This window comes from Poecilia reticulata, linkage group LG1 (genome assembly GCF_000633615.1).
Source record: "Poecilia reticulata strain Guanapo linkage group LG1, Guppy_female_1.0+MT, whole genome shotgun sequence".
Taxonomy (NCBI): domain Eukaryota; kingdom Metazoa; phylum Chordata; class Actinopteri; order Cyprinodontiformes; family Poeciliidae; genus Poecilia; species Poecilia reticulata.
In genome coordinates, this window is record NC_024331.1 from 12,144,162 (window position 1) to 12,168,035 (window position 23,874).

Genomic DNA, 23,874 nt, shown 5'->3' on the forward strand with positions numbered 1-23,874 from the left:
AATGCAATATTGAAGTAATCAAAATCTAATTTGACTTCTCAGGACTGTCTCTTGATTTGACGATTAAGGCGGATCATAAAAACAAAACAAGAGCTGTTTTTTTGGCAACTTGTCTTTAACAAGTCCTACACTTTTGAAAAATAAGAAGAACCACAGGATTTCTTCCTGGTTGGACAGACTGTCCATGTTATTCAACTACAGAATAATTTAAGTGGACCACAACCGTCCATCGCCAATCGGTGCCAAGGACAACGAATGGTGCTCCGGGATTTGCGAACGCCAGCCAACAGCGTGTCAAGTAGCATAGCGCCAAGTTATTTCTGCTTCCCAAGTTGCATTTTCTTTCGAACATTTTAGATTAGTTCTAGGGGGRAAAAAAAGTACTCGAATAGGCGGATTTTCCGCCAATRTTTTTGAGTGACGCGCCACTCAAATCAGAGAAATATGTGAATGCTAAACAACAAATAGGTGGGGATCCGAAACCAATGTACTTGTGAAAGCATGTTCTATAAACTCTGATATTTTGATATAAAAGATTTGTTTTCAAACAAAAAAGACCATGCAATAGGGTTTCTACACAATCTGCATGACCTGTGCTGGCACMTAACACATACACAGAYGCACTCAMTGCACTTGGCCAACAAATGAAACTAGGACTTTTAAATAAAACATAAATACTGACTACGGTCTGTACTTGTGGTATTYAAATTTGTWGGCACAGATCTGTTATCTTAATCACATTAAATTACTCCCTCAGAGTTGCCAAATCATGTTTTGAATGATCTCACCTGCAGGAGTTCTTCCTGCTGCTTCCTGTGCTCCTCTTGCAGGGCTCGGACTTGAGCTGCATGGATCTGTTTCAGTCGCTCTTGTTTACTTTTCAGTGTCTCTTGTTTCTGGAAGCCGCAGTCTTCAGACAAATACACCCCAGCTAAAGTTGACGACAAAAACAAATGGTCAAAAGTTAGAAATTATTTCAAGGCCAAATTCAGATGCAGAGTAATTAGAGAAGAAAGCCGTCGGTGACCAGGAACAGCTCCAACTGATGACCAGGTGGTCAGAAAGTCAAAGTTAATTTTCCAACCAAACAGTGCACCAGATATAATGATCAGTTTTCATTGAGACTGAGCAAAGGAMACTGTAAGCAGTTGTTTTAAAAGGAACCTGCATTTTAATTGAATTGTCAAAACACATCTGAGGTTCACTGAGGCTGCAAGAGAGAGCGAGRCTTTAACCAGATAAGTGGAAGGCTGTCCGGAACACAGCAAAGTTTTATCTTTTTGAACTTCTCTGCATTCAAAAATGTCTAGAAGATGCACATGAAGATACCCGCTTCTGTAAAGCCAGCGATGCCAACTGAGCTACTCACAAATATTTGGGCTGAAGTGGATTTAAAATAGGGACAGTCCCAATCTAATATTGATATCAGCAATCAGTCTGATATCAATATCAGACTGAGCATGTCTAAAACCTCTGACAGAAGCACTCCATTCCAGCATTGAGTCCGCCTCAGCATTTCTATCCAGCAGGGCTGGCATGCAGACTCAAKGGTTAATAATAAATGTGTCAGTTGTTCTCAAACCTGTTGTTGTTGGCTATTGTTCTCTGATCAAGTATTTTCTAACATGCAACAATATAAAATAAGTAATAAAAGTGTGAATAATTCGTGCTGATATCGCATTGGGTCAATATCGTATCAGAAGTTGTATCGGGACACTGCTAGTTTAAAATATCAACTCTTGATCTTTTGTTTTTAACTATTAGTCAAATCCTCTTTTGAAGGAATTGCACCCTATAATGTTGMCTCTGCTGCAAATATAAATAACTAATGACTGCTCATACTAAAAAGACAACAAAAAATACTCTCAGTGCTGTTCTCGTATCTTTTGTCATCATTCTTAAAGAGGAATCCATACTGACTAAAATTGCTATTGGCAGAACAAAGAAAATRTGAAATTGGTCACAAAACTCTAATTGGTGACTTTCTTATCCTACTGTCCTTCTACTAAACTTCATTTATTATAAATAATTATTTGTGTTTTCTCCTTCAGCATACCTGTTCTACTGTTTCAGAGAATTAAAACCTGCATATCTCATATAGTCCTTCTCTCTGTCCTTACCTGTAGGAGCGCCGGAGTTTGGTCCAACCACAGAGTCCACTGCTCGGCCYCTTCCTTCATTCATCTCCACGGTCCCCTCGGTCACATGCATGAGCAGTCTCCGTTTGACCTTAGACACCCCTGACTGATCCTCACCACAACTCTCTGGAGTCAGACCCTTTGTCTGATTGTAGCTACGCTGTGAACCGAGGTCGGAYCCTGATCCTTCCTGCAACCAAAGGTCCGACGGCGTGTCCACGTCATACGACCGATTAAGAAACTGTGAGGGGGCGGGGCCCTCAGCGCCAGCAGCTATATTCCCCACTCTTTCCTTAAGATGTAAAAGGTGAGCTGCAGGGACGTTTTTGCAGGTAACATTTCGGAAAATACTGGGTATTCGCATCTGCTGTGCTACGGACATTGTATTTTTCGAAGGGAGTTGCTCCGTTTTGGAAACACCACGCTGCGTATTACMGCTGCCTCCTCTTTCTGCACTCATCTCATTTCTGTTTTCTTTCACTGAGGCTCGGACCTGACTAYGYTGGCTTAGTTTAATGATCTCAGAGCCGTTCTGTAGGGAAACATCCCTGAGACTTGACCTTGGATTAGGTCCCACATCTTTATCCATGTTCTTAAACTGAATGAATGATTGTCTTTGCCATAAGTCATCTACTTCATTACCATCRTCATCATCATTAGCAGCATCCTGTGTGTCCTCCAAACAGCAGGAGGAATTATCCGGATTGGCGTTTTCGATTTGTTCATAGTCCTTGCTGCTCTCAAGGTTCTCATCACTTTGCACGCTGCAGTTAGGTTCCCGGTGATTGTCCAAGTTCTCTTTGACTGTTGACTCCAGATCTGAGATCAGCACCTTCAGACTGCACAGGTTGGACTCGAGCTCATCGATGTGCAGCGAACCTTTGGCGAACATGCTTGTGGCATCGTCTCCAACGATGACATTCCCAGAAGGAACTGCCGYTGGGCTCTTTTGGCGATYGAGGTTTATGTCCTTAACTCTGACCTCATTAAAGTCAGAACTGGAATCGGATTTGAGTTCTGGTGTTSCTGCAGCATTGACWGTTTTATTTTTGCAGGGAACGGGACTCAGACAGAAGCTTGGGACTGGGACAGAACGGTACTTCTCGACTCCTCCATGAAAAGACGGCAGACCAGGTGGCTCATTAAACATTCCTTGGATAAGGGAGGTTTTCATCAAAGACTGCTGCTGCTGAATCAAAACACTGACCTGTTTAGGTGTCGCTATGACTTCTTCAGAACTGTTCAGCTTGTTTTTTAAGAATGTTTCTTCTTCAATGCTGAAGTGTTCCATTGCTTTCCCATCTTTTGCTACGCGTTCGCAYTCAATCCTGTTTGTTTTCCAGGGTTTCTGAGGCGAGGGTTCCTCCGACCAGATAAGAATGCCTCTCCCCTCCTTGGTCTTTTTGCCCTCTACCRTCACAGCGCACTTGTGATGTAACTCATCGTTCTCCTTGTCAGACAGGTTCGGCTCCTCCGCTCGCTCTTTTGGCTTCTCCTGCGTTCTCTCCTGGTGCATTTTAGTGTTTTTGGCTTGGTTCCTCAGCATTCGCTGGCGCCGCCGATACTCCTGAGACTTCTTCAGCAAAGCCTGGAGGCTCAGAGGACGAGACTCCTCGGGTTGCTTTAAGTCAGCTACGTCAATCTCAATGTCTGCAGGTTCTGCCTCMGCCTTGCTGGGGGGTTTCTGAACATGGACGACTTCCGTCAGATTTAGCGACCGCTGTAAATCTGCATTGTCTGACAGGCTGTTTTTTTCTGACAAAGCAAACGATCCATCATTTGTTTCTGTGCTGTTATTCCTGGCAGGGTTTAGATGAGCTGTAAAAGGAATGTCGACCTCTTTGTTCCGACCGTGTGGACCACTGGATTCAGGCTGTTGGGCTCTTAAAGGGTCACATCTCAGTGAATCGATGTGAAATGAGGTGCTACACAGATCTTTAGGTCCCATCATGTTTGTRCAAAAAAACGACTCGAGTCCAGTCCTCTCTAGCTCCTCTCCATCTATGGGAGGATGGCTGATAATATCAGGCATCTTGGCGATTGTATTTGAGGTGCTGTGAAGGAAAAAGMCACCGTTGTTGTTCGTTTCTTCTGTCGTCCGGACAGAATCAGCTGTGGCGTTTTCTTGATTCTCACAAGTGACATAGCCTGAGGATAGTGACTGGTGGCTTGTAGCATTAAAGGAACATGGCTGTGATCCTTGTTGGCAGTCCAGTCGCTCAGTAAGGTATTCTTCCTGGAAACTTTGCTGAGGCGGCTTACTTGAAGGAATACAGGCACTGTATGTTGTGGAAATCTTTGGAGGCTGGGCGATGCCATTCTTTAATTTCCYGGCAGGTCCTGGTGAAAGACTTTCCCTGGTTCCAAAGGAAACATCACTGCAGGACCCGGAGAACCTGCCGTTGTTATACAAGTGTGAAAATTCCAATTTAGTCTCCGTTTCTTGGAGTAAATCCTGCAGTGTTGGTGTCTTTCTCAGCTGCACAGACAAGACAAACAAAAAATACAGTAATTAGACCAAAGGAAAAGTTTTTTAACAATGTCATAAAAGGCAACAAAATTACAGATGCTCTAATCAGAGTTTAGAAGCTGAATAACATTCACCAGTTTTGTAACCAAAACTGACTTCTCTATAAGATTAACATAATTCAAAATACTTTATTTTTTGCTTGCTTTTCTSCAGGGTTTGGCTGATTTAWAACAAAGATATACTGAATAAAATGTTGACATTTCAAATTGTTTTTAACATATTTTATTGGTAATTRGCACAGTTAGCAACAGCAACTGTAAACAGCAGTCTCTGTGTGTATCTCATGGAGAATGTAGACCCTCAATACTCAGCAGTATCCAAAACATGGACAACTTTACCAAAACCAGAATGTTCCATGACAGGGTTTAAAAGATAAAGAGCAGARAATGGAGGAACTTTGCAGAAATAAGTTTAGCCTTCCTGTTATCTGCTGAAAGTCTCACGTTTTGCAGCTGCATGAATGACCAGTGAAAATGTCTCCTAAATRAATACAGCTGCATTTTAAATGTCTTCTTACATCTTTATAGAGATTTCTCTGCCTTTATTTTTAAAAACATCTCATCGTCACTGAAACTGATAAAGCTTTGCTTCTTCCTTCAGTAACGACTTCCACACTGACGAGTGTTGCTATTAGCCCAACCCATTAGCACTTAGAGTATTTAGTGACCAGAAAGTGATCAGACTTTAAAGTTTAGAACCGGTTGGTCAAGCTAAAATTCCTCTAATTCAAATCTTCAGCTAATTTCTCAGTGAATTCCTCATCAAATTGAATCTTTATATATTTTTATTTTGTTTAGACCCCTATTATATACAAACTGTTGAAACACAATATCTTAAAAATAGGTGTTTCTTTCCAACATGATCTGGGTTTCAAAGCAAATTTGCAAATTTAAGGAAACAGACACCAGTATGGGGAGATAATTCTTCGAAAGAAAGAAAGAAAGAAAGAAAGAAAGAAAGAAAGAAAGAAAGAAACTAAATAAATAAATAAATATAGATACCATTTTAACAAATTCCTCCACAGCTGTCTGAACAAAGCTATCCTGATCCTCACACTAAAGTGTTATGATAACAGAGAATTTAGAAGCTATTTATACTTTAGAATTAAATTTAAAATWTTTTTTGGCCAGTGGAAAAATTACTTTTGGAGAGAAAAAAAAGAGAAAAGAACCAGAGATTTTGGGCAGTAAAATTAAACCAGTTTAAACTGCATTTATCCAACTGGAAGCACTTGCTAATTCATMTTTCTCGGATACCTACAAGGAATCCTCTGTGGTGTTCCTGCTAATTTTCTTGATTTATCTTCCCCATAGGAGACCTGATTTAAAAGACTGCTGGGGTGTTTTACCTTTATTAAACTACTGTTGCAAATCTTTAGCAACTCCCAAAGTCCCTGGACAACTTAAATCTATGCGTCATTGTCCAGCAGAGGTAACTATCACCGCATGTTCCTAATGTTAAAGTTTTAAACCAAAGTGAAGCTATGAGTGTTGTCCTCTCATGTTTCCACTATTCTGAAAAACTTTATTCTTTAAAATAGCAGGCAGTTATTTATCCCCCTGGAGAGCAGCAAGTTAAATAGTGACAGGTTTGATTTTGTTTCCCCAAAAATGCACCAAACTGAACACATTCACTTTTATCAATCTGTACAAACTGGATGTTTTTTTTAAAATGCACATCGTTTTGAGTTTGGTATAAAACAAATCAAGGTTAGATATGCGTGTTTGTTTTTTTTTTTGGCTCGTTTTTTTTAATTGAGGGTAATTTTGTAATCACTCAATTTTCTTTTGAACTTCTGTCTCTTTTAAGGAACCAGAAGCACTTAAAATTGCTAATTCAATTAAACTTAAACATACTTTTWTTTTCATCCCAAAGGTAATCTAAATATTATCTAAACTCATATAATCCAAGTATCTTTAAAGAATCGCTGTGGATGGTGATGCTGTGAGCAGAAAAGATAATCTGAAAGCAGTTAGCCTTACAAATTTTAACCAAATAATGTTGCCGTATGATAATCTTCAATAAGCATTGTGACAAATATCATCAAAATGTCCTCCACTTTTCTTCTTTGAGGTTGGACCTCAAAGAAGAAATCGGKATTGGCCAGCCTTATCGGAGCATCCCTGTGCAGTATGATTACCTGAACACTGTGCAGGATAGTTTGCACATAGGCCATTCTGGAGTCATCCTTGAGCTTTCTGTTGCCTTTAGCTTCCTGTGCTTCGTTTCTGTGTCGCCTCATCTCTTCTCTCTGTTTCCCTGAGAGCTGTTTTCAACACAAAGCGCACACACACTGGTATTCTTAAACAAAGCAGTAAACTAAAAAGCAACAGCACGTTCAAGCTCTTTTTTAATATTCAACCATGTTTAACCGAGCAGTAAACTTCACATCTCATCAGATTGTACAATGAGCGGTTTTCCCTGGAAATTATTTGTGTATTTTCATGTTAATAAATGGTTACCAGAAGCCTAGATCATAAAGTAGTGACTGCTACCGAGATGAAGAGAACTGTCTTAAAACTAGCATCGTACCAGTGGAGGAAGGATAGGTCGTCCATAGAAGCGGATGAGGGAGGATGCTGATAAAGGTCTGCGGTGTTCCTCCTCTTCTGCCTCATTTWTCTTCAGTCTAGAGAGACAAAGCTGTGCAAACTCTGCGTAGTTCTCCATCAAGTTGCATGAGGACACAGTCGTCGGTAACTGAGGGTATTAACAAATCTAAACTACACCAATAATGTTTGCTAACGCTAGCTGACACCGGCTAGTAGCAGCTAGCTAAGTTAGCTAACATAACGTTCCSTGTCGGTATGCTGTTTATTTCATGACCAACTACTCAGCTCGACACACCAACACGTAGGAATTGGGTTGGTAGAAGTTTCCGGTTTACTGAGAAAGGAAGGATGAAGTCTATCGAGTAACAACTAAAGAAAGTCTCCATGGTGAAGGACCCAGTGTTTACATTTTACCCGCCTCTCCTCCAGGAGCAACAGACGGTGACAGTTGGACACCGCTGGGACGGCGAGAAAACCCGGACCGGACTGCCAGCGAGGTGGCACCGTCCAAAGGTACAGCACAACAAAACTGGTATTTCTGAACACTTTTATGTTGGCACGAAGGACTTAGAAATAAATATATCTAATTGTAGATCCTTTTAAATGTGTGCTTGTTTACGGTTTAAGTTGAAATTGTGTCTAAACCCATGTGTCTTTTTTGACAGAGATTTTTCACCGCAGCGAGTTTTTCCTGGTTAGATAAAGGTGAAATACAAAAGTTGTTCCTCCTGTGATTCTCACTAAATGAAAAGTTCAGTTTTAGTTTTCAAGTATTTTTAAAAGCAACTGGATTGCTCTCAGACCTTCTTTTAAACACAGTTTAGAGTCACAAAACTTTGCAGTTAAATATAAAGTGCACAAAATATTTTTTCATGCATTATGGCCACCTAATGTGAGAACACAAACAAACAGTGAAACATTTTACATTAATGTCATGCTTTAAGCCATAATTTGTGATTTATGAAACTCTCCCTGAGTGTCCATNTCTCTGTTTCCCTGAGAGCTGTTTTCAACACAAAGCGCACACACACTGGTATTCTTAAACAAAGCAGTAAACTAAAAAGCAACAGCACGTTCAAGCTCTTTTTTAATATTCAACCATGTTTAACCGAGCAGTAAACTTCACATCTCATCAGATTGTACAATGAGCGGTTTTCCCTGGAAATTATTTGTGTATTTTCATGTTAATAAATGGTTACCAGAAGCCTAGATCATAAAGTAGTGACTGCTACCGAGATGAAGAGAACTGTCTTAAAACTAGCATCGTACCAGTGGAGGAAGGATAGGTCGTCCATAGAAGCGGATGAGGGAGGATGCTGATAAAGGTCTGCGGTGTTCCTCCTCTTCTGCCTCATTTWTCTTCAGTCTAGAGAGACAAAGCTGTGCAAACTCTGCGTAGTTCTCCATCAAGTTGCATGAGGACACAGTCGTCGGTAACTGAGGGTATTAACAAATCTAAACTACACCAATAATGTTTGCTAACGCTAGCTGACACCGGCTAGTAGCAGCTAGCTAAGTTAGCTAACATAACGTTCCSTGTCGGTATGCTGTTTATTTCATGACCAACTACTCAGCTCGACACACCAACACGTAGGAATTGGGTTGGTAGAAGTTTCCGGTTTACTGAGAAAGGAAGGATGAAGTCTATCGAGTAACAACTAAAGAAAGTCTCCATGGTGAAGGACCCAGTGTTTACATTTTACCCGCCTCTCCTCCAGGAGCAACAGACGGTGACAGTTGGACACCGCTGGGACGGCGAGAAAACCCGGACCGGACTGCCAGCGAGGTGGCACCGTCCAAAGGTACAGCACAACAAAACTGGTATTTCTGAACACTTTTATGTTGGCACGAAGGACTTAGAAATAAATATATCTAATTGTAGATCCTTTTAAATGTGTGCTTGTTTACGGTTTAAGTTGAAATTGTGTCTAAACCCATGTGTCTTTTTTGACAGAGATTTTTCACCGCAGCGAGTTTTTCCTGGTTAGATAAAGGTGAAATACAAAAGTTGTTCCTAAATGAAAAGTTCAGTTTTAGTTTTCAAGTATTTTTAAAAGCAACTGGATTGCTCTCAGACCTTCTTTTAAACACAGTTTAGAGTCACAAAACTTTGCAGTTAAATATAAAGTGCACAAAATATTTTTTCATGCATTATGGCCACCYAATGTGAGAACACAAACAAACAGTGAAACATTTTACATTAATGTCATGCTTTAAGCCATAATTTGTGATTTATGAAACTCTCCCTGAGTGTCCATCCATCCATCTGTGGGGCAGCAGAAGGGGTTCATTCGGTTTACTGTTCATGCAAGAACTGCAGCTGCTGGGGTCAACCATCCAAAGCAAGGGGCGGCTCAAAATAAATAAAGCATGAAAACGTTTCAGAAAACAGAAGCGGATATACTGTTAACCTGGTAGTTGGAGAACCTGATCTTAATGTACTCCCGGCTATAGGCTGTGAAACTTCCAATTCTGAACAGCAAAAGATGGATTTCTGGTCAGGTCGTGTTACGTTTTTAATGTCAGATATTCAAAAGCCAGAAGAAAACTATTCTCCAAATTGCAATATTGCAACAAATCTTATCTTTTAAATTAGYCACAGTATTAAAATCTACAAACCACATTGGGTTGGGATTAAAAAAAAATTTGTGAAAGCGTTTTAGAAAGCCTCAGTGAAGATTTTAAAGACACTTTGCCTCATCATGGTGTTACTGTCTGACTCATTACAACAAGAGAAACAGGTTTTGTYGTGTGATTACTGAAAAGAAACAGCAGTTCTGGTATGTGCAACATTAGCATGTTGTCACTCTTCTGAATCGTGACTCTGCAATATTTTAATGGTTTTAACAAGAATTTCCATGTAACTGGGATGGCCACTATACTGTAACTACCAGAATAGTTAGTTTAAACCTCAATTAATTCATCTTATAAGTGTAAAATGATGCTTAATTTAGCTATCACTAACCAATGTTTTTCAAAAGAAAATGACAGCAATACAGACTGTTTTAGTTTAATAAGCAAAGTTTAATTATTAAGATTTTATCAAACGCCATCATCAAACAGTGTTGTAGAATATATACAAGAGCTGCATATGACAAGCGTATATATGACAATTTACATTTTTTTTTGTCAATTATAAGAATTCTAACAAAAATACTTTAATATCTCAGTTTCTGTCTTCATTTATATATTTTTAAGATGAAATGTGTTTTTAAACTACGAGGGAGAGTAGAGATAACCTTTGACAGACAGCTGTCAACTTTCCCGCCTGTAGTCCTTTTTTCATCTATCGAAAATTGAAATAGACTAGCAAAATTCCCTGTGTCCTACATGTGTAGAAAATATTGTATTTAATGTATCTTTTGCACACTAAATATGTTTTTTATTAGAATTTACACAGTTTTAGGAAAATCATGGACTAGCATAGCATAGCATAGCATAGCGGTCAAAATGACTGCCATGGTTGTTTTAATGTTCTAGTTTGTCTATTCGGCAGAAAAAAATCTAATGTTAGGACAATATTTGCATTTAAATGTTAGTTAAAAACAAGATGGCAGGAAAAAAAATAAAGCAAAGAACAAAAAATATCTAGTTATACTTACCAAGTCTTTCTGGGATATAACCTTGTACATGTGCAGACCCGTAATAGGTGCCATCAATTTCAAGGAGCTGGCATGCCTGGATTGGTCACCAGGGGGCGTAAGTGCTGGCAACATGAGTGGATCACTGGTGTAACAGATAGTTGCTGGAGTCTGAGGCTCAGCCAAGACAGTGAGTGAAGGTCACTGGACAAAAACAGATGCCTTGTAGATGCATTGCACCGCATTATGAGCACCTGACAGAGTTTGATAGGAGCCACATTGTAGGCATGCATTGGGCTGAAGGGTTACTTTGAGYAATTGCATCCATCCTTGCGAAAAGCCCAACAGTGAATCTGGTCAGGTGTTATCCACTTGTCCTGCAACTGCCTGCAATTGTTGTTCTTCTCGTAACATCACTRATGTGAGACACACCAAGTGCTTGCAAAATAAATGATTTACAAATATTGTAATTTGTTTGCAAAAGCAGATATACTGTTTGACTTTTTAAACATTTTGTTAAAAACGTCAATGAATTTTGTCTGGATCTAATGTGAAAAATCCCAACATAAAGTAGTGCTTTATTATGAAGTAAACTAGAAAGGATGCATCCTTTCATCATCTGTTTCCACTCATCCATGTAGCGTCAAYAGAGGGCTGATGCCTATCATCAGCAGCCATTGGGTCGCCACTCTATACCAACATAGTAATAGTAGCAACTTAGTGCTAAGTACTAAGTAGTATTAGTCAGACCACTACTGCACAAAGACAAGATACATTTTAAATGTTATTGGGGGTGATATTTGATATTTAGTCTGTTTTATTAATAGAAGAATTCAGATTAAAACATATTGTTATGCTACAACGACCTAATCAAAGACCAGAACTAAACCTGATGGAGATTTGAGTTGTTCACAGAYGCTTCCTATGTAATCTGACTGAACTTGATCTAGTTTCTAAAGCAGGTCGAGACATACAGTCCAAAGCCTTGCAGCTGTAAATACCGCAAAAAATGTTGTTCTACAAAGCATTGATTCACTTTTCAGGTTTGCATTTTTAGAAAGATTGTGAAAATCATACCGGAYTGGTTTTCCATTTCCCCCGTTATGCACGACTTCCACAACGGACTCCATGTTGTGGATATCTGCAGGACACAAACACCTTAATGCATTTTAAAACATGTTTATTGGTCATATACAAAATAAAGTAAGCTGTTTATCAACAAACGTACAGTATATACATCAATAAGATGCGTCGGACTGATGATGAAACAGTTCACTTTCATTATTACCAATACCTTGTCATCATATCTATCTACAAATTGCAAAGAGRAAAAAAAAGTACAATAATTTAGTTGGAGATAAATACTTACAAAGACCGTCACATTTGAAGGTTTTTTTTTTCCCATAGAAAGTACCGTTTGTACCGCAGAATAATTTATTACACCCCATACAGAAATATTACAAAACACAGAGCTTCTCATCACAAGGGCTTTTCTGAATACATTACGCCATATTCACACAAACTCACTACTTCTGTATATCTTTAAACAAACCACCGTATACTTTTTTGGAGACATTGAAACATCCCGGCTCCAWTGAGCAACCTCGCTTAACCATAGATGGGTGATTAATAGGAAAAGAAGCTGACATCAAGGCTAAAATAAGTGGATGTGCAAAAAAAAAAAAAAAAAGAAGAAGAAGAAGAAGTAGTTTTGGTTGGACATTGTACAAGTGGTGATGTGGGGCAGCGGGGAGGAAGACACAGCAGCAGATGAGGTAAGTCAGGAGGCTAAACAAACATCGTTATTGATGAAAAAGCCAAACAAACGATCAAAGGAATCCTCGGCTCATTTACTTTTATCGATCTGGATTTTGCGGCGGGTGAAAGGGCTTTTAGAGTCCAGTGGCGTGATTCAGTAGGCAGGAAAAACATCTAAACGAGTCCGCGSCGATTGGCCAAGCAGCGAGATAAGGAGTTAATGATTCCAGAAGAAATGGATGTTTTGAGGAAGGGCTTGGTGGGCCGCCGGTTTGACTCGCGCTGCCTTCTGTGAAAGGAGGACAGAGCGAGAGAGACGGTTCGGAGCGTTATCAGATGCGTCTCCACCGCCTCTTTTCAGTCTCTGTAAATTATTTATGGGTTCAAGTATGAGCGGTTTCTCTGGTTAGTGATGAAATGCCTTATCGTAAGAAGGTTGTGACCTCTGTACATGCAGCGGAAAACAAGGCTGCCGTGTCTCACGGCTCGTAAACGCCGTCACGGAAAGAAACCACGCCGCCTGCTCTGCTCGTATGGCTGAAGGTCGGCGCCGTCAGCTGACCGAGTCCGTTGGGGGGGTGGAAATCAGGATTAAACCTCTGTAATGTTTGACACCATTGGCCAAAGAGGCCCACATAACTGCTTCACAAGAAATCCACATCTGGAAGACAATGAGTTTCATCTTCCCCAGGAGAAGCTCCAGTACAATTATTGGCACCCATGGTAAATGTGTGTAAAAAGCCATATTATATGATGTAATGTTAGTGATTTCTGGGGATCATTTATGTTTCAATGACTCCCCGATTGATTTATTTGGGTTTGGATCAAATGTTTCAGATCATTAAATAAATGTAATCAAACAAAACAACCTGGGCTATGTAAGCAAGTTTGCAGAAAAAAAATTACACTCAAGCTGACAAGAGGTTGTGTCGTGCTTGGTTTACACCAACGGTCTCGGTCGACCAACAGCATCTCAATGACTTAAGACTGGACTTTGACTAGGCCACTTCAAAACATTGACTTGGTTTGTTTTTRAACTGATCAGAGATGGACTTGCTGCTGTGCTTTGGTTTTGGGTTTTATAAAGCTTTCCAGACAGAGAGACGTCAAAGACTTTGTTTCAAATCTGGTCTTTAAGTTTTCTGTTTTATTTCGGGGTATGATATGCTTCTTTTTGAGATCTTGAAATCGGTTTATTTAAGCGCTTTTCTGCTTTTACAGTAATCGGCCCTGCGTGTGGCTAGTAAAATTGGGTGCAAATACTTTTTCACAGCCCTGAAAATGTATTCTCTGACTGTAGACTTGAATGTTTAGCCCTTTTCTATTAACCATTTTCTGACTTATAGACGTGTCTTCCCTTTTTAAATGGCATGTTTTCTTGTCTTTCCCATTTTGAAGCATGAATAAGAAAAATCACATCATGTTTATGACCCAAGGTAACAGGAAGTCAGTGATTCCTTTAATTAAGGTAGTCAGATMAAAGGTTGGATTTTTAAAAGTTRGATTAGATCATTGCTGTTTTTCCTTTCACATATTTTTACCAGTGGTGCCAATAGATGTGAAGGGAGCCACATGTCAAAGCTTATTTTATGTCATCCGCTCATTTGGAAAGAAATTAAAAGAGATTTTATTGTCGCAAATGTCACAGTTAACTTTTAGGAAAAACTGAGAAGACGCCACAACACTCTGAGCCGCAATTAAACAAAGACAAACCCACATCGGTTTTCATTATCGCTTACAAAATGCTTTTTAACCTCGTCACATCACATTGCACCTGCAATTATAAAACAAACAACTAGACAAAAAAAAAAAAAAAAAAAAAAAAAAAAAAAATAAATACAGGCATGATAGCATCACTCCTCCTCTGAGGCAGGAGTTTTAATTTAACCCTACGCCATTTGCATAATAAGTTTCGATTTAACACATTCATGCTTGTAGACCAGATCCTTCACAAGCCGACGATGAAACGCAGGTTGACAGAGGCACAGACAGCAGTAAACTCTCCAGTGGAAAACACAAATTTCTAAGTTTAACAGAAAAACAACAGAATACATCAGACAGAAAATAGGTTGTCACTGATTTAGCTGATATAAGAGTATAATAGTGATTTTTTTTTTTCAATGAAAATTCAAATGTGATGTTTAAATCCGGATGTAGCTCGATTCCTCTGAATAGGTTAGGGTTTAAATTCATTAAATTTTGGAGCTGTTTTGGCACAGAGTAAATTGTTAAAAACTGTTAAAACCCTGTAGAAACTGTTTAGTTTTTGCTCACCGTTTAAATTAAATTTATAATATAYTCTTAAAGGTGGTGGCATGCTCGCTAACCTTTCTGCAGGGAGTAGTAGCAGTTCACATAAAAGGACACAYCGTTGTTAAAGACGCACCAATCAGTCAGTCAGTTTCTCCTTCACTCTGTTGTTCGGTTGTTAAAAAAAATGGGAGAAAATAGTTTTTCCTGTTTTGTTGAATCCCCACCTTTTCAGAAGATCGTAACTGTAGTAAGGTTTTCTGATTGATTTTTGATAAGAGATGGGGACATATGCTTTGGTGAATGACTAACCCTTTTGTTTTCTGTGAACTCAGTGTTACAGTTCAAAAAATCCCTCCAAATCAACAACAAAAAAAAAAAAAAAAACACACACACACAGACAAAATCTCCTCAAATTTTTCAACAAAAATTTGAAACTAAAGCCTGATCGGTGCATGTCTAATATTTAGAACCGGTTATAATCTTTAAGTTGTTTTCCTTTCATTGTAATATTAGAGTGGAATTATTGAGACACTTGATGCACTTTTTGGGTTTAGCAATAATCAGAGAACGGTTAGGGACAAATCGTATGAATAATAAATGAGAATAATCTATAAATCCCTTAAATATCCCTTTTTTTCTATAAACCGATTTGAGTCTTTATGCTTTGCAGTCCTGACAAAACAAATCAAAGCAAAACAACAGCTTACAATTAGCCAGTAGGAACACAAAAATATTGGATTTGGCCACTGAAGCCTGATGGTTTAAAACTCAGCAAGTTGTTTGCATAACATTGAAAGAAATCTTTAAAACCAGGTTAAAAAGGTCAACCTCACCCTGACAGACAAACCATTAAATAGCAGAATATAGGTTGTTTTTTTTTTACTTTATAAAACACCATATACACTTACAAATATCATTTAACTTCCCTGACACTTCCAGAAGATCCTCAAAAGCTAACACAAGAACAACATTAAATATACATAAAATATACAGAGAAAAACAGAGTGCCTTATTCACACAGTACAAAAATAACTTACTGAAGGAGTGAGTTTGACGAGAGCCCCTATCACCAAGTGTCACTTTTCTGCTAGCTTAACTCGAAGAGACTTGAATATTAGACTAAAGCCTCTTCTGTATTTTCATCCCAGAAGCAACAGGACCCGAACATAGCAACTGGCCCAAAAAACAAAAACAGCCACAACGGCCTTGCTCGGAAATCTGTCAAACAAGCGAACTTGGTCAAATTCGCTGTTTGTAAGTGCAGTTCAACAAACGACCTCGCAGGTTCTGCGGCGTGGGAGCCGAACGACGGCGGGGGCGGGGCAAAGAGTACACGACCAGAGAAAGAGTGCAGGTACACACGACGTCATCGTCCACGTTTGGGCTGAAGTCTAAAACGGATCAAAATCATAACCAATGAAGTAGCTAGTAGTCACCTCGTTACATACCTACACAGCACGCCACGCGCTAGTCCACCGTTATACACAGGTGCCTAATCACTAGAGGAAAAATAAACAAAGCTATTCAGTAGTTAAGCCACTTTTGGTACAATTGCAAAATAGAGAGATTACTGTATATCAAACGGATTTTGTGATGCCTTTTTTTTTCCTTTTTTTTTTTTTTTTTTTTTACAAGTCGTTACAAACAATGCAAAGATAATTGTCTTTATAAAATTACAGACTCCACTATACATAGACTCTGAGTACAGAACACCACGGAGGACTACGTTTGTGGTAAAAGCCTGGGAGAAAAAAAAATAACAACCTGCTTGTTTGACTGGAAGAGAAGAAAACAAAACAAAAAAATAAAAAATAAGCTCATTCAACAAGTCAGCCGACCTCCTCAGATCTGACCCATTCTGGTGAAAATTAAATAGGAGTAAGCCTGTTTTTAATTAACCTGACAGTCACATTAATGAGTCTTATTAATACGATTCTGATGATGACAACAGAGCTCAGACAGCAATCGGCAAACCAAAGTGCCAGYCACATTTATTTGTGTTCCTGGTAAAGATGTGTCAGCACATTATTTATTATGTGTCGACACCAACTTACTATGAGCCGACGGAAATTAGTTTTTGGGTGTATTTATTAATTAATGTTCAAATTTTAAATAAATGAATCTAAATCTGAGGAAAAGCATCCAAATAAACTCAATTTTTATTGCAGCAGAATAATCTCTTACTGGGGAAAAAAATCCTACTTGTAATTTGAGAGCATTCATCCAGTACAGGGGGGGGGGAACCCAAAAACTGTAAATAAATAATTGTTTTGAACACCCAACCCTGCTGTTGATATTTTGCACAACCCAGACAGATTTTCTTTTCTCCTAGTCTTCTCTTCAAACAATTACTGCTGGAAAGATCAATGTCACTTTAAGCTTTCCAAGTGGTTCCAGTTAAACTCCCAGTTGGGTTCAATAAACTCCACATGTAGATGTAGATAGTGGCCCAATGGTTGCCATGGATACTTGGTGACCCAACTATGCCACTTTTGATGCACTTCTTTAAGAGTAAATCTTCAACTTGAAAGACTTATTGCATGTGATGGTGACTAATAGAAATGGATCTCTGTCACATTATATTTATACTCCAAAAAACAGAAATGTTTGAATTTCAAGTTAAAATTCCACACACACAGAAGGGGGGTGGGTGGGGATTAAAGACTGGGCCATCTTGTTGAGTTTTATCCCCTCTCACTAATTCTTATAAGATTGAGATTATGCTACTTCAACAAAAATTTTAACATTTTCTTTACACATTTTTACCAGGAGTGCCAATAGATGCGTCCCGACCTGTAAATACTGTCTGATTCCTGATTGGTCAGCAYATATGCCATTAAGCTTTACATCTGCATTGAATCCTCAGCATCCTCCCTCAGTTCCTCTYGACTTTCTTCTTGGTGCACATCGTTATAAGACCAAGGCACTTGGCCTTCCGATCATTTTTCTGTATTAAACATATTTTTCTAGAAACTCTCACAAACCAAAGTTATTTTCAAAAWTTTTTTCCAACAGGATATTGTGCATTTGTCTCTTTCTATTTTTAAGTATGAATTGCTTTGCAGCATCCTCCTATACTGACAAATCTTGGAAGTACAATATGCAATACTGGAAGCCACTTGCTCTTGAGAAAGGAAAACAGGAGGGAGAAAGAGTGAAAGACCATAGAAAAGAACACAGCTAACTAAACATAKCGATACCAGAACAAACACTCGCCACAGAATTTCACAGAATTCCTGATATATAACAYTTCACACACAGAGAATACACCTTGGACCTCATGTGAATGACAACACGGTACAAAACAGTAGAAATACAGTTACCACCATCGTATATTATAGATTTTTCCATTAGCACTTTTCTGCAAAAGTTCTCGGGTGAAACAAGACTGGGCTTCGGTGCAGTCACTGAAATCAGCACGCCACTTTTTTTTATTTTATATAATTATTCTTAGACATAGCTGATGTACAGCTTGGGGTTTTCAATTGATGTACCTAATTTTTAATCAAAGATGCACCAAACCAAACACGGTTAGAGATATGAATTGGACAATTTATTACTTGATTGGCTCTGATTTGAAATCTGCAGGTTAGATAYCAAAAACGCAAATTTTCGTCTCTATTTTTTTTAAATGCATCAAATCTATCAACTCCAACTATTTTCAATTAGTTGCATGAATTTGACTCTTTCAGGGGGTTTTAATAATCAAACATAGGCTAGCAACACATGCTGTGATGCATAAACAGGGGTAATTTTTAATACTTAGACTTTTTTGATCCAGATTAAAATCAATCAATGAACCTGCAGCGAAAAAAAAAAATCGCAATCTTTCAAAACCAGAAATTATATTGCCAGGAAAAGTCTGACAGGTGCATCTCTGTTTCAGATTTCAATCTTTTTATTTAAACTCAACACTAGAAACTTGACATGAATCAAACGCAATCCTCCTCCCCCCCTAGGTTTTTCTAGTGTTTTTCCAAAATGATGACTTTCAGATTTAAATTCGTGACTCTAGATCAAGTTCTCCAATTCTTTGACATTCGTAATCCACATTTTAGCCAAAGGGACCCTGTGTGTGTTCATCCAGTTCTCTGACCGGAAGCTTCTTTGTGAGCCAATAAACCGTCCTCTGCCTCCATCCTGTCCTTCAACTGCACTGATCTGAGAAGGACGATGGGAACACGTCGGGGTGGTCCGGGTGGTGCCGCCCAGCTGCTGGGAGTYGGTGCAGGTGCAGGAGAGGGGGACGATAAGAGAGGGAGGCTTACTCTGATGCGGCTGGAGCTCCATCCTGTCACACCCTCCCTTCAGCCTTCTTCCCCTCAAGACCGCGCGTCCGTCTTTGACTTGACTATCGTGATGACGCTCGTCGCCGTCGCCACCTTCCCCGGTATGAGCGGGCCGATGACCGACGACGGGACCCCTCCGCCCCCGCCGCCCCCTGCCCTCACCCCGACCCCGACAGTGGGGCTCCGCGCCACAGTCCTGGCGAAGGTCTGCAAGGCCTCGTACTTGGACCTCAGGGCGTCCAGCTCGATGCGCATGGACGCGTTCTCGTTGGCCAGTTTGTCCACTTCCTGCTGTAGCTGTGCCTTCTGCTTCTCCAACTCCTCCTTCTGGGTGACCCGCTTGACCCGGCAGCTGGCGGCGTAGCCTCGGTTCTTCAGGGTGCGTCTCCTCTGTTTGAGCTGCAGGATCTCCTCCTTGGAGAGCCCCCGGAGGTGCTGGTTCAGCTCCCGCACGGACATGGTCACCAGCTCCTCGTCCGTGAGGCTGGTGCCATTTTCGCCCGGCTCACGCTTCACCTGGAGGAAACACGAGGGCAGTGAAACACCAGATCGAACCAAGTGCAACGCTGAGAATTGGGTGGGAAACACATGAAAACATTACTTTCGTTTACCTTTAAGGCTTTATTTCCTTTGTTAGTCGTCGTCATGCCACAAGAGCCTTGCTCTTCTGCGCAAACCTTTGGAGAACACAGGAGAGCATAAAGCGTAAGAAGCGTAAAACAAAAGAAACCACATTTTACCAAAAAAAAAATTTATCCCCCCCCCGATGGACTCAATATTTATCCCAGATTAATACCCACCAGAGAAAAAGGAGATATTAAGCAGAACCGAGCATTCTGGCCCCGTTGTGGGAGCATGGCACAGACTTTTTTGCATCTGTATAAGACTGCATGAGTGAAAGTGACAAATGCTTCTTAGAATTTCCCTGACTTCCTGTTTCCTTGTGGTTTCACTCACAGTGCCCACTACCTTTGTACTCTCAAACTCTCATTGGCTGGCTGGAGGCCAATAGCGATGAAACGAGCAAGAAACAAGAGGAAGTGGTGAAGTTTGTAGGAAGGTCTCCAGAGGGAAGCTAACTGTTACAGTCCTGTTTAAATATAAAGACAGACCATCTCGACAGATAAGGAGAGCGACGCCGAGAAGCGTTCAAACGGCTCAAACTTTATCGCGTTTAACAACGAAACGTAATGTTTTTAACCAGGACTTTATTTGATGGAGCAACGCAACTTGGTGCATAATTGAGCAACCGGCTGTTGAAGAGCATGATTTTAAACTTTTTCTTTAATGACAAACCCGACGGCCCCTTTAAAAAACTGTTGCTGCTCTGTATTGAGCCCTCAGGGTTTGAAACTGAAATGTTTTCTCATTTTTCTATGTTAATCAGTTCAAGCTCAGTCAGACTGGACGGAGAGCATCTGTGAATGTAGATTTTCAAATTGTCCCATATTTTCTCAATCGGACATRGGCCTGGACTTTGACTGGGCCACTCCAACACATGAAAACAGCAGGGTAGCTCTAGGGTTGTTGTCCCGCTGGAAGGTGAACTTCCATCCCAATCTGAAGTCTTTTGGAGCCCAAATAGGTTTTCATCGTTGTCCTTTTAGTGGTTATCAATCATCTTCATCCAGGAGGCTTTTCTGGATGAGGATGATCTGCTTGATTGTAAAGCAGCAAGTTCCCCCAACCTTCCCTTCTAAATATAATCTTTTCAGTCTTAAATTTAATTCAAGGTGACATTAAAAAGGTCATATAAAGTCTGAAATTTGACTTGCTGAAACCTGCAGATCCCCTGGACCAGGTGGATGAATACCCAGATAAAACTCAAGCCACGCTCTTCAGATTTTTTTATTTGTAAAAGCTTTTGAAAATCCTGCATGGTTTTCCTTCCACTTTAAAATTAGGCACCACTTTGTATTGATCCATCACATAATAAAACCCTAATAGGGTACACTAAAATTGTGAGGGAAAGAAAAAATAAATACAATGGGTTGTGAATATTTTTGAAGGGCACTCAACGCCACTTCCCTACCTACGGTGGATTTAAAAAAAGAAAAAAAAAGAAGCAAAATCCCATCAGATGAAATAATATATTTGCTTTTGTCCCCAAAGTGCAAACAAGGAACAAAAGGATGGAGACAAGCATGAATCAGAGGTCAACAAAGAGCGAGCGTGGAAGTGCAACAGATGAGATCAGACCTTGGAGCTCAGTGCTCCAGCGAAGAGCGTCTCCACAGGCTCTCAATGACGAGCTTTGTGTGTGYGCTGGCCTCCTCTCATCTCTCAGACCTCGGTGTGTGTGCCTGAGATAAAGAGAGGCTATTGTTGCTGCTGCTGCTGCGAGATCATCATGAGACCAGGCATGATGACTCAGCAGATTGCTGATCTCAACCCAACCTGCCCCTTATCCCCTCTCCCAACCTGCTCTCCCCTCTGACATTTTTATGTGGCGTCCACCCCCGCCTGCACGGCTTTGATGACTGTTTAACACCTTTTTTTTTTTTTTTTTTTTAAATCGGACCAGTGGGCCAAAACAGCAGACGAGCTACGGAAAGGCTAGAGGGGGAGAGCAGAGTCAGGAAGATGGCCAAGTTGTATCCGATGAGCTGCTTAACAGATGCAGGAGGCCACCTGTTGTCGAAGCTTTAGCAGGACGCACTGCTATCAAGGCACACCAAAGTTTTCAAAACGATAAAAAATAGTTATGTCATGTCGCCCTAAAGGTTTAAAACTKTCGTAATAAAGTCGCAGAGAAGGTGCTGCAGTGAATCAAGTTTTCTCCAGCTGTCGGAGTTTAAAGTAAAGCAGCGCTGCCCCTCCCTCACCTATTGCTGCACAATGCTCAGTTCATGGATTTGGAAACTTCCTTAGTCACGCAAAAAAAAMYGACAGTGCTGTGGAAAYCAAAGGAGTGTCACCTGTCACCTTTATTACGATAAGGTTGTTTTATTGCTACAGCTGCCAAGCTATGTGTGGCATGTCTTCCTAAGTGACGTTTTCAGTAACCGCTTCCTTACCAGAAATGGAGAGGTGTCATGTTGTTTAGCCTTTCCAGCCAGTCGTTAATTCGTTCAGCTCCTATCCGAGGTTTTAGTGGAAACAGCGTCAATGAAGTGAAAAGGACAGAAGCAATCCATTAAAATTGCTCTCCTGTTTTAGGCATGTCAATACAGGGTTTCAAAGYCATGTTGTTCAAAAATCTGCAGATTTTTCAAAAAGGTTTTTTATTATCTCTGTTTTTATCACCAGAAAGTCAAGTTGGGACAGATTGTGAAAAAATCTGACAAAAAAAATAGATGTTTTGTAAACTATCTGTGCTAAGGATTGGGATTCTGCAGCAGGATCTTGAAACTTTTTCAGGTCTTGAAGTTGAAATCGGGATCAGTCGGTGTAACTTTAGGGACGTTGTTCAAATTAGAAAACAACATGAATTACTGCACTTCCAGCAGCAATAATTCCAGTTATAGTTGCTTTAAATGGCATAAATCAGAGAAAACTGGAGGTCCGTCTGATAAACTGCTCTGAGAATTTATTCACATTTCCACAAATGATGTGACGTTTTTTTCTTCTACAGGTAAAGGGAATCGCTACTGATAATAACAGAATCTCACAAAAAAAAACAAAAAAAACATAAAAAATATCCCTTTAGCTGGCTGCTGCTTGGCTACCTGAGCAGAGAGCCTGACTAATTACTCAGCTAATATAATGTCGGATACCTGCAATATCCAGGACTATATTATATCTAGCTATTCAAGCAATAGAAAATTCAGCGCAATCAGCACATTTACATGAAAACTAAAAATACTAAATTTAGAGGAGCTTTATTTTATTCCTAAATATATCAATCAAAAATAAAATTAGAAATTACATTATTATAGATAACGTTTTTGCATCAGTAGTCAAGAAAACGTCATAATGTAAATGACATTAAACATAGGTATGTTTTACTTGCAACTAAAAACTCATATCAGTCCATAACAGAAGAAAAAGCGAATAAGTAAATAACTAAAATGTGTTCATTAAAATTTAAGATTGTTCTAAATACTTGTTTTTGAAACAAAGCTTTGTACTTGTGTGTTATTCCCGCACTATTTGCTTGTGCGTTTCTTATCAAAGCTCTACGGTGAGAATGTCACACAGGGCCATGCTTACAGTGAAAGTAAGAGATTATTCAATCAAATAAACAAGCGAAGTTGCGAGTGTGAACAAACAAAAAAACGCTCCTCCTTCAGAGGAAGCGATGGGTTTATACAGCACGAGGCCACATGTCTTGCAACGTCTTTATTCTTTTATATCAAAAAGGCACGGAGCCAAGCGTGTGGCAGTGCGCCTCCCCCACAATGCACCTCTGTCTGTCTGCGAGGGTACCACAAATCCTACATTTATAAATAGCTGCAGATCAAAGAAAAAAAAATGTAGCAGCTCATTAAGCACACACGCACTAAATATGTCAATGCGCAGCAATTTTAAAAATTCTGTTTACGACTGCATGACACGTTTAAGGTTGTGGGGATAAAGCAAACGCCGTAGGAGGCTTCATTCAGTCCTCCCGCTTTTATTCTGTTTATCTTGAAACGACGCAAGCTTCCTCTTAACGAGTCGGGATAACTCAAGTAGCACGTGGCGACTGTTCTCAACAACTGGAGGGCTTCCACATGCGCTGCTGCAGTCTGAAGTTTTATTGTGATGCAGCCTCCTGCAGCTGGAGGTGCATCTTCGCACAATAGCTGCATCAAAGGCATGGAGGCTGAGGGTGGCTGCCGGTGGTGGGGG

At 40.0% G+C, this 23,874-nt stretch overlaps 2 protein-coding genes across 12 annotated transcripts in view; both read right to left on the reverse strand.

Annotated features, from left to right (window-relative positions):
- Positions 1-6: 6 nt before the first annotated feature.
- On the reverse strand, positions 7-9,196 carry cp110 (centriolar coiled-coil protein 110). Of its 3 annotated transcripts, none has more exons than XM_017305596.1 (4): positions 8,490-9,196; positions 6,809-6,934; positions 2,121-4,617; positions 7-931 (listed from the first exon to the last, which is right to left on the reverse strand). In XM_017305596.1, the coding sequence occupies exons 1-4, from the start codon at positions 8,625-8,627 to the stop codon at positions 768-770; spliced, it is 2,925 nt and encodes a 974-aa protein (XP_017161085.1). In that variant the 5' UTR covers positions 8,628-9,196; the 3' UTR covers positions 7-767. The 3 variants fall into 3 exon arrangements, with proteins under 3 accessions (XP_017161085.1, XP_017161083.1, XP_017161086.1); XM_017305594.1 differs by lacking the exon at positions 8,490-9,196 and adding an exon at positions 7,201-7,938; XM_017305597.1 differs by lacking the exons at positions 6,809-6,934; positions 8,490-9,196 and adding an exon at positions 7,201-7,952.
- A 2,768-nt stretch (positions 9,197-11,964) lies between these two features.
- The window catches only part of mafgb (v-maf avian musculoaponeurotic fibrosarcoma oncogene homolog Gb), a 28,418-nt gene continuing 16,508 nt past the window's right edge, over positions 11,965-23,874 (reverse strand). For 5 of the 9 annotated variants that reach the window (XM_008410362.2, XM_008410393.2, XM_008410355.2 and 2 more), the window contains 2 exons: positions 19,713-19,778; positions 11,965-19,617 (listed from right to left, as the gene is read on the reverse strand). In XM_008410362.2, the coding sequence (XP_008408584.1) occupies positions 19,135-19,617; positions 19,713-19,748 (519 nt within the window). In that variant the 5' untranslated portion in view covers positions 19,749-19,778 and the 3' untranslated portion in view covers positions 11,965-19,134. Of the gene's footprint in view, positions 19,618-19,712; positions 19,779-19,901; positions 19,988-21,300; positions 21,405-22,118; positions 22,180-23,874 lie in introns of all 9 variants that reach the window. The other 4 variants (XM_017305601.1, XM_017305600.1, XM_008410430.2 and 1 more) reach the window with 3 other exon arrangements.